The 11376-nt window shown below is 40.0% G+C and overlaps 1 protein-coding gene across 1 annotated transcript; it reads right to left on the bottom strand.

Moving 5' to 3' along the window:
- Nucleotides 1–6227: 6227 nt before the first annotated feature.
- On the bottom strand, nucleotides 6228–7320 carry LOC138024974 (melanocortin receptor 4-like). The gene has a single exon (XM_068872180.1). It carries the CDS (start codon nucleotides 7264–7266, stop codon nucleotides 6292–6294), a length of 975 nt encoding a protein of 324 aa, XP_068728281.1. The 5' UTR covers nucleotides 7267–7320; the 3' UTR covers nucleotides 6228–6291.
- Between the last annotated feature and the right edge of the window lie 4056 nt (nucleotides 7321–11376).

Below are 11376 nucleotides of genomic sequence, written 5' to 3'. Positions count from 1 at the left end.
TTCAGCGTCTGTGTTCGTTTGATTATCCAAAAAAATGCACTGAATCGGAGCCAGTCCACGGTTACCGTATAGAGATCTGAACGTCTTTTGGCTTTCAAAGCTCGGGCTTCTGACATAACGAGTTTTATTAATCTCCTCATAGTTGACAATGCCATTTTCTTGGGACTCTTCGATCGGAGATACGCAACACGTTCGCCTCTTCTTCGGTCAGATTGCTATCCCCTCGGAAACACAAACATCCCCCTGAGTGTTCCCCCGTCGATGGTCCCGGAATTGTCCCGATCATAGCACTTAAACCCTTCAATGAAATCCTCTTCGGACGGGTTCGGGGTTTGCTTTTGAATTGACAGTTAGATTCCCACGAAAAATGGCTCGAATTAACTCTGGTGTCTTTGTATTCGTCTGTCACTGGTCTAAGGTCCGCGCCAACGGGATATTTAAACCCATTGAACGAAGCAGATCGGGAATTTGGTCCTCCATCTATTTTGCCATCTCCGACACGCTCAAACAAAGTGTAAGCATCGCGGAGTTCGAGCATCATTTCCTCACCCAAGTCAGCCATTTTCTCAGATTCCCTGGGCGAAACACCCACCACAGCGCTCGGCTAACTCTAACAAGAGAATGGAGCCTCTGGTAGGTGTGTTTTGAAGGTAGTAGAATGATAATCTGTCATACGAAAGCCAACGCACCAATCAAGATCACACCACTGTTTAGTTTAGAGTTTTCAAAAATAAAGAAAATCTGGTGGACATCTGGAAGTCATTGGATTAAAATGCTATTTGATAGGGCTTATTAAATTCTCTTGATAATGGCACTCACGTAGAGAAAACTCTGTTGTCATTCTGATCACTATTAATGCAAACAACCCGCGGAAAAGGGAAATCAATCAAAAATTTAACTGCTTACACATTTGTTAAAGAATAAAACATTTGCAAAATATCCCAAAATGTCTTTTTAGTCACGGCATTTGACAATGTTCAAATATCGTTTAGCGTGACCCCATCCGAACTGCCAATTTGTCTGTCTCTATCCAAACCTTCTGTTTCGCAAAAGTTCTACATTAATAGCCAAGCAGATTGTAACAATAGTCTTCTAAAACTAATGACATTAAAAAAACAACTGTGGGGACAGCTGCAGGAAGGTAGGCGGAGAGAGAGAAATACTGTCGATTAAAGAAAGGCACAGACACTTCATTTAGGGGTTAAACGCCTGAAAAATGTTTTGCAACAGGATACTCTCACAATAGATATCATAAGTATTTTGTGAATGAAAGCCTGCTTTATACCCAAAGAAGGGTAACTAAAAAAAAGTTTTAAAACAGATTGTTAAGTTAGCTAGCCGGGCTTGCCGTTGATTTCAAAAGCAATAACAATTCCCCAGTAGGTTCATAGTTAATATTCGAGGAGAAAAATGAAGTGATCTTTTTTACATTTATTAAAATTCACCCGATACTGTTACAAAAACTTCAAACACTAGCTTGCTTGTCTATGATTTCATTTCGTATATCCTTTCATCGTTGTCTATCATATGTTCGTACAACTAATAATCATCCTAGTTTCTACGTAGTTCTGGTGTCTGAGCAACACATGATTGAATTTGGGTGGTGCGTCATTAGTTTAGTTGACATTGACTCTCTTTGTATAAATTTAAGGTGGATTTCGCCAGATTTTTTGGATAATATACTATTAGAAAACCCCAAAAAAGGCACTTCATTGATTATTATTTTATTGCTCACTACTACACTGTTTTTTTTCTAAGAAACGTCTGCATCTTGGGGCTGGCAGTAGAACGTTCTTATTTTTTACGATTTACTTGTTTGGGGGGGAAGGCAACTGAAAACTGGTCCTTTCAGAACAAGGTTCTAAAAGTTGTGTGGTGAAACAAAGTAATTTCTACTGAGTACAAAATGTGTGTTTTGAAGGGTATCATGCAAAATGAAAACAAAAACACAATTATCAATGTCAAAAAACCTCTCTAAGTACTCGAGTTTTAACTCGAATACTTGGGGAGGAATACTTGTCCTACAGGGGTCTCCTGACGGGAGTATACATTTCTTTTCACCTTTATTTATACTTCCCATGAAAACAAACAAAACTGACAAAAAAGCAAACAAATGAGAAGCATGGGTATGTTAAGGTTCTCAGCATGTTTTTAAATTATATAGAGTGTTTTCACTCACGTGATCAGTAACCTTGTTTGTCCACCGAAACACAAAAAACGGGAATATGTTTGCATGATAAAAAAGAGCTCAATTCCCGAGGAAGAGAGATTGGTTGGGCACACCAATCCTGGCCGCCGTTAGCCTTGGTTTAGGGATAAACAAACATGACATGGCCGTCGTGAACGTCACGTGAAAAACACTCCTATAGCTGCATCCCTTTTCTTTCAATCAAAAAATCCAATATTGCAGCAGCAACAGATCTATTTATTCATTAATTTTTGCCAACTGTCCAAATTTAAATAAATTGGGTAGTTTTTACTGGAACGTTAACTTCAGCTTTGAAACAAAAACTGTCCAATTAGAGAAAAAACCTGGATACTTTAATCACCCAATCAAGAGGTATTGGCCAGAAACCGATTATTGCCCAATCAGGTTGCAAGCTATTAGGGTCCTTAAAGGTCTGGTTTTCACTAGCGACGGAGTCGGAGTCGAAGTCGTAATCAGAAGGGCAGAAGCGATACGATCTAGTGAAAATCAAACTGTCCCCGGAGTCGGAAGCAGAAACACTGATTTCGCTTATGACTACCGTCGCTTATTATCCAGTGAAAACTGCAATTGTCGGAGTCGGAGGCGGGAGCGGGAGAATAAACCAAATCACACAACACATACTCCCGATTCCAATCATTATGATTGGTTGGTTCTGTTCCGCTTCTGCTTCCGAACTCGGACAAATCTAGTTTTCACTGGATCGTAAGCGATGTGGAGTCATAAGCGGAGTCGGAAGAAAATGGGAACGCCATTCTGATTCTTCCGACTCCAATTCCGTCGAGAGCTTATGACTCCTCTTACGACTCCGATCTTCGATTTTCACTAGGTCATAATCGCTCTTACGACTCCGACGACGACTCCGAATCCGTCGCTAGTGGAAACCAGCCTTAAGCATGCGACGTTTTTGAGCCACGAACGGACACCGAAAGTAAACTGTGTGCGATGCTCATATTGCCAAGTAGTGTATACAATACATAAAACAATAGTACATTACTAATACATTAATCAGATACCAATTATTATGACAGAGAGTTCGAAAGGCATAAAATGTTGCAAATGAAATGGGATGTATATGTTCCGGCCACCAAGAGTGACTGATGCACTCTTGCGGTCACCCCTACAGTTTCTGATACGGGTACCTAATATGCCTTCTGTTTGACTGTTCTGTTTACACGAATAATTTAATTTACCTTGCCGTACCCGCGAAAAACATAGGTACGGTACCGAGAGTTCGGTGTGCCGAGCCAGTTTCTTTGTGCTAGTTTAAAGCGGGCTTTAAGTAAGGCGCGTTTACACGACAGAGGAAAAATGGCACAGGTCCGATAAAAAGGGGTCCTATGGTCCCATAGCGGAACGGATAAAAGTTCACTGTTTACAAAGATGATTGGAACCATTCCACTTTTTATCGGACCCGTGCAATTTTCTTCTGTTGTGTAAACGCGCCTTTAGTTCTGTTTCCTTGGCATTGCAGACAGTGACTGTCTTATTTCTTTTCGTTAGAAGAAATCATGTATACAGCAGTTTTGTACGTCATCTTATAATAAGAAAATGTTTATTTTTGATACACTATTATCATGGGCTAAAAGCAGTGAAGTCCTATGTCACTCTAGTGCAATCATTAATTTGTCCAAAAAATTGTAAATCTGAGAAAACGGCAGACGAGAAAGTCCGTTGTAAAACCAAAAAATGGTGACGGAGCACCACTTTTCGGGTTTCTTTTTGGAAAGCATTGAGTCTAATGAGAAGGGAAACTGCCTAACGAAATCGAAATGAGAGATGAATGAATATATATACGTAATGGTCGCTATGTTGGATGACACAATATACCGTTTGTTCGTCATTTTCACCACTGTTATCTGCGTCTCTATTAAAAACAACCTATATTACCACTGCGAATATGGAGTGATTTTTCGCGCGAGAAACCATGTTCATGAAGCAACTTAAAGCACAAAGTAGTAAAGAAGCTTTTTTAAGTGCGATAATCTTCGCTTAGAAAATAATGAAATCGAAAATTCTGGAAGTGGTTATTACGTCGAGGCGTCTTTCAATTTTTCGTGAACTTATTTAACAGCTTATCACATGATGACTACCGTGTAATCTGAAGTGAATAAAAAGTCGTTAATTTTTCATCAAACATCAGCAATGGTACCAGTTTTTGTTTTGTTAGTCTAATTAGTAACACTCATTCTTCTTCCAAACTTCACATCACCTTCACGTGTTATCGTCTATATTTATATATTTTAACGGTTCTTAAGACTTAAACGAAATTTAAATGAGTTTGTTATATTGTCAGCGCATTAGGAGGGGTCGAATTAATGTGTGTTGGGTGAAACTTGACCACCTTACATCATGAATTTTGCATGGCCTTGCATTGGTCATTTCTTAGTTTCAGTTGCATCCTCAGCCTTGTGTCACATTAAAACGTTCAACTTCGAACTAAGTGACATAAAAAATAACCAATAAAATGGGTGATTTTCATAAATATAAATATTCTATGTAGGTTTCGCTCACTGATTAATCCTTTAGCTATCAACTCTCAAAGATTTGCCGTCGAGAAGCGTAGTATACGCAGTTTGGCGCCCTAACTTCAGAAGACTCGAAAGTTTGCTCTTTTCAGTTATCTCTTTCTCGATTCATGATTTAAAGACAAATTCTCGCGGAAAACCCCAGATATTGTCAAAGCATCAAAGTTCATTTCAGTTTGCAAGTACATGTATGATTGTTTCTGGTAACATAAGTTGAGTCGTCAGTATAATTAAGATATTTTATTGTCATAGTTGATTCTACAGTAGGCTATCGTCAGTATTTTACGACCTCAAGCCCCCCATAGATCTCTTGAAATAAAATATCTTTTTCTCTCCACGGATTCAAGGGGATAAATATAAACAAAAATTAACGAACGAGTTACCAAGTCTTTCGCTTATTTTCTCTTCTTTGTTCGTTACAGCTGAAACATCAATTAAGAATCCAGCCCTTCCAATTTGCTGTTTAATTAGTACCAAAGGCTACACAATGAGTAAATAGTTTCAGCAAAATATGACAGAATTAGTAATTATGCTGTCAAAAAGCTTGTAAATACCCTTAAGTTGCTAGATTAAGTAGCAAAGCTAACGAAGGTTGGTTAATTTATTTCACGTTTCTCATTTCAATTTACTTGGTATATAACACCTGCAACAGACCATAACTTAATTAGTTTTGCCCGTACAATACGTATCTCAGAGGAAAACTGACAGCTTGTGCAATACAAGATGGTTGTAATCCACTGAAGCCGGCATTGATACTACTAGTCGAACAGTTTTTGGCTTAAATAATTCATTGTTAAAGCTTTTAAAAGACTGAGGCGGTGTAATTTAAATACTTCACCAATAATCCTCTCAAGTCAAGAAACCATGCCTTTTAGTACAAATTAATTCAGATATTCATTTTCATTACAGTGTGCAAACCATCTTGGGAGTCTGTAGTCCCACGCGATGGGACGAAAATCGAACATTTTTACACCACTTTAACTTTAACTTCAAAGAAAACAGTACACTCGAAAAGAGTTTAGAAGCTCTTTTTCAATTACGCCCGAATGAGGCGATGTAACGCTGGTAAATTAGACTACTAGGAAGTGAAGATACGCTTTTAAGTATAAATGAATTCAGAAATTCATTTTCATTACAGAATATGTGAAACGGTCTTGGAGTCTGTAGCCCCCCGCGATAAGACGAAAATCGAACATCTTTAACCTCAGAAAACCTTGTAACCTATGAAAACACTGGCAAAAAGAGTAATGGATCACTTCGCGATTTATCCCTTACAATGTAAAGATTACATAATATTAGAAATATTCAGACAGCCAAGATCGTCTTTTCCTTGCTCACTTTTTGTGCAAATTGTTGACGCGTTGTTATTCAATACTGAGGAAATTTCATCTGCTAGCGACACTTTTTATTCTATTGTCTCAGAAACTCTTTAACAGAAAAAATCTCATATTTTGGCGTTGTTTCTCATCTCTATAATTTCTCAGCTGGTGAGAGTAGCAAAGAAAAGTTTTATTAATTTGTCAAGGACGAAGCATTCCTCACATGTCTTAATCGTAGTTACTGAAAGCCGTGATTTAAAACACTTATTCTATGAATTTTGCTGTCTATCCTACTCTCTGTCTCCTTGCCTCGCAATTTTCGTAGGGCGTTGTATGTAGCGACGCGAATCTCCTGCATCCTGAACCAATAAAGAAGAGGATTTAATGACGAATTTAGATAAACAACAGTGGCAGTCCATTCGTAAGCCATCTTGATTGATGAATTATACCCGAGTATAAGACGGAAAACCATAGCTGTGAGGAACGGAGTATAGCAAGCGAGAAACATCATTAAAACATAAACCATAGTGAAAACAGATTTCTTGTATTTTTTCATATTGCCATTGTCCCAACCTGAAAGAGTCTGTGTTCGGATTTGATTTCGATGACGTCGCAACACATTGAAGATTTTAATATACGCTACAAATGTAGCTATGAGGCTGATGGACAGAACAGGTATCGGCACAAGTGTCCAGTAACGATCAGAGTTGGCTATAAACAGCGAAACACTGGCGACGACACAGAAGAACCAGTAGGCGAGTACCGTTGTCATAACACGCCGAACAGTTACGATTTGCTTGTATCGAAGATGCAACCGTAAAGCTAGCATTTTGTCCACCGCTATCGTTGCGATTGTCATTACCGATACCCCCGCGCATACAAAACCAGCTATCCAGTGAATGAGCCTTCCATCGCAGGCGATTTTAGCATCGTCACTTAACTCGGCTATCTTATAAACGACAAACAGAGGCTGAGCTACGAGTCCAATGACGAGGTCTGAGCCCGCTAAGCAAGAAATAAGGACATTGCTTGGTGTGTGAAGAAGTGGTGTTTTCCAGACCACGAAAATCACTATGCTGTTAAATAGCGCTGCGGTTAAGGCAAGTACAGAGTTTACTGCACAGCAAATGATTTCCGAAAAAAGTATGCCTCCCTCGTGCAATAGCTGAACCGTTGTCAAGAAAAAACAATTTGTGGTATGGTTTACCTCCATGAAGCAAATTTCCAGAACGACGCAAAATGCAACGCAGAATCCCTGCGCACAACTCCTTCGACCCGCTTATTCACTTAACGGTAAAGTGCCGACCGAGAGACCAAACTTAATGAGACCGCTGAAAACAGCCTTCCAATCGTGTCCCAATATTACAGGTCATAACTTAACGGGCAATCGGCTTCTTTTCAGCAAACACTTTGGAATCGCATTTAGTTTCGTCCTTGTTTTTCAATGTATGATCTACCGTCGCGCACAATTGCAAAGCCCAAAGTAATTCAAATTGTCAATTTTAGATATTAAATATAGAAAAATTCTACGAACATTTATCGTACTAGGTGCATGATTGTACTGAACTATATGACTTTGTGTTAATAATCTCTAGTGGCAGGTGTCAAAACAATTAACAGCCACATAGGATTTCAGTATTTCACAACTATTGCATGTGACAACACATCATAAGAGCTTTGCTTGTGGCCCAGAGTCCAATACCGATTGATTGCAACGGTAACCTTTTGTCAAAATTCTCTTTGTTTTCGGGTCTAAAAAATTAGCTCTGCCTTTCCTTATGCCCAAGCCATTTTGTGTGTAATATTAACTTAAAGTGCCTTGTGTCGTTAATATGTTCAGATGCGCGGCAGAAAGGTATATGCCCAACAGGCAAGTTCGCCATTCGGAAAAATATATACATTTGTCTCTCATTTCCTCCCGGCAGTTATATATTTTTTTCGAAGATCGGAAGATGGCGATTTTAATTTTAAAAGCAAAAAAAAAATAATAACTTGAATATCCCGTTGTTATGCCAGGACTTGGAAACATTTATAGCTCCTACATACTTACAGACACCGGACTGAGACTGAGAATTTCCATCTCTAACTAAAAATCTCATGTCAACGAAACCATGTTTTAACCTTGTGTTTACCTCTTCGACACTCCAAACTCTTGGCTCCTGTGAAGATCTTCTAAAATTTCTTTTAAAATGTTCTTTAAAACTTCGGTAAAAAGAAGAAGTATTAAAAAAGTTTTGGCAGATTAATTTCGGTCTATGTCGAGCCTCTTCAATGCCTTTGTTAAAAGATTATTCTAAAACCCACAGCTAAAAATGTGGGGTCAGTCTTTGTCTACTACGACCCTTGGGTTTTTAAAGTAATTCCATTCCGTTTTATTATTCATTAGCCGTTCAGGTGGAACATTTTTCATTCTCACGGCTTCTGCAATCTGCTTCGTCATCGAGTCATTTCTGTATGATCCCGTAACTTTCATATTAAATACTTGTCTTTCTTCTTCGTGTTTCTCTCTGCAGTGTCTCCACAGCACCGATCCTTCTTTTCTCCCCTCCAGGAGTTTTAGATGTTCTTTTCCACGAGTATATGCATTTCTGGCGGTTTCTCCTATATATATATCTCCACATTTTTCACACTCTATCTCGTATGTGACATTATTCGTGTCACAGGCGTTCTTCCCATCCCCTCCCGTGCACACCAAGCAATCTTCTCTGTCACACGACGTATGTCTTAGGGGGTCGGATCTTTGTAGCAGTCTCTTTAGTGACGTGCCTGCTTGTTCGACTATTTTAATCTTGAAACCTTGTCTTTCCACTTCGTTCTGCATCCTGTTCTTTAGTTCAGAGTTGGGTGTGACAGGGATGAATATGACAGAGTCATAGCCTCCTTTTGTATACCACTCTCTTTGCTTTCTCTTTTTCTCTTCCTCCCGCTCTTCTCTCTTCCACTCTCTGGGTCTGTACATGTGTCTTATCCCTCTCTTATCGTTATCGTTAATCTTGTTGTACGCCTTAACCGCTGATAATAGTACTTCATGTCTAAATTTCTTACTATACCCCGAGTACTGCATCTTACGCATTAGGTCATTGGCATGGTTGTTAACAACTTTTCGAGGCAAAAGCTCTCTGCAGTTGAGCAATACGCGTAGGAGCTCCTGAGTAAGCACTGTTCTTTTTGTTGCCCACGGCATGGCTGATCTAGCGTTAATGACTGATTTAGTTGACACATCTTTCGAGTAGAACTCATGTACGATGACGCGGCTACCAGAGACATTCTGTTCAGGGTTGCTTTCTTCTATCCAAACCTTTAAATCGAGTATGGGGATTTTTCCTTCTTGGTGTTCAGACGGACAATCAACCTCTATCTGTATGGATGGGTGAATACTATTCCCTATTTGTTGTATAAGCAACATTGTTCTCTTGTCTACAGGGACGCCGGTACTACTTTGCGATTCATGTCTACTAACAATTTCACCATTCTCACAGCTCATTTGGGGTTTTGCCGCCGCTACCACTATGTTAATGTCGTCAACGTATCTTTTGTACATTCTTACTCCTAGGCATGTCAGTTTACTCTTCAGTTGCCCATCCCACCAAACCATAAACACCTGGGCAATGACACCTGTGAGCTCTAAACCAATTGTTCCACCCTCTTGTTGTAATCTCATCTCATTGTTAAATGTGTAAACATGATGTTTCATGATGAAGTTAAGGGCCACACTGAGGGCTTCGGTTAACATTCTCCTCTTTTCTCTGTAATTGGGTACTCCATTAGGTCTTACCCATGGTGCAAACCTCTTCTCCTTTACGTCTTGAGTTCCACTTCCTGTCATGGTGGGTGGCCTTCCACGTTCTGACCTTCTCTTGGGGCATACACTCTCCAAACCGAGGGCTACTGATCCTGCTCTGGTCTACGTTAAGTGCAAGGTAGAGCCCTAACTCGTCATAATCTATGCACTCAAAAGTAGTATCGCAGCCATAAAATATCTCGCAAATCTTCTCAATGGTGAAGTCTATGTCAAGGCTGGGGTGCCATGCTTTTACATCCGCTGACCCAATTATTACTTCTTCATCGCAGCCTTCGTCATTCACTCTCTTTATCTCTTCCATCATTTCTTCGGTGCTCATGCAGATACTATCTTCTCTCTCTTCTATTCTCTTGAGGATCATTGACATCAGATGCGACATTCTCTGGTTGAAAGCTGACTCAGCTCCGCACACCGGCCTAGAGGGTGGACCAGTTTCAGGGTCATTACACTTCTTATGATCTTTCCTGAGAGTATACAATGGCGGGAGAGGACCGTTACAGCTGACCATATTACTCCTAATCCGGCCCTCATTTCCATTGTCTTTCCCAGTTTGCAGTATTCGTGTCCACATAACAAAATGGGCATAAAATCTCTTGTTCTAACTTTTTATACTGGTCTGCCGTTATGACGGTATCGTTCTGGATATGCTCCTCGCATGACCTCTTGTAATTTTCAGTGGTATCAAGCGAGAACCGTCCGGACTTATCTGTTTGAAAAACCACAACCTCACCAGTGCGTCTCTTCTCTTTCAGCGTTTTCAGACCACTCTCTTCTTCTTTTTGGAGGTTTTGCAGGCTTTTTCTACCATTTTTACGTTTATACTCTCCCACCGTTTCAATCAGTCTAGTTTTTAATGCCTGGAGCTTTAATTCGGTATTTTCCTCAAGGGGGCCAGGAAGGTGCACTCTTTTATTAAAAGGAAGCTCAGTCGCCCGGAGTTTAGTAAAGTTGAACGTTTTGCTCTCTAAATTATAATACTGGTCATGTACTTTCTTCTGTTCTTCGCACTGCTCCTCCTCTTCATCTCGCCGTTGTCCTTCGCTGCTCTTAGCCATAGACCACCTCAATTTACTGAGGCCTTTTTCCACTTGTACCTCGCATTTGACAGTGTCAATATCTTCGTATACAGAGAACTTAGGAGGTAAACTTAACAAACGCTCTTCGTTCTCGTCGATGACAACACCTCCGTTGCAACGGGGTTTAGCTGTTTCGTAGTAAGTCTCCGGTATCTCCTGATCTCGGACTAGAATTCTTGGAATTTTTGTTTGGCCTTTCTCTTTTTTCTCGCTCCCAGAGCACTTTCAATTCTTCCAACGCCGATTGGTCTTTCAAAAAGGATTTAGACTCCTTCTGTATTTTCGTATTTTGATATTTCTCCTTTCTGAGGCAACTCATCGCATCGCTGCACTTCCATTTCATTACAATTCCGACCAGCGTCTTTCTCCGTTTGTCAGGCAAACCATTACACACCGTACGACATGATTTTTCCACGTTCGTAGTACCAATCTTTCTCTCTTTCAG

The sequence above is a fragment of the Montipora capricornis genome, chromosome 11, assembly GCF_036669925.1.
Source record: "Montipora capricornis isolate CH-2021 chromosome 11, ASM3666992v2, whole genome shotgun sequence".
NCBI lineage: Eukaryota > Metazoa > Cnidaria > Anthozoa > Scleractinia > Acroporidae > Montipora > Montipora capricornis.
This window is presented reverse-complemented; position numbering and strand designations above follow the sequence as displayed.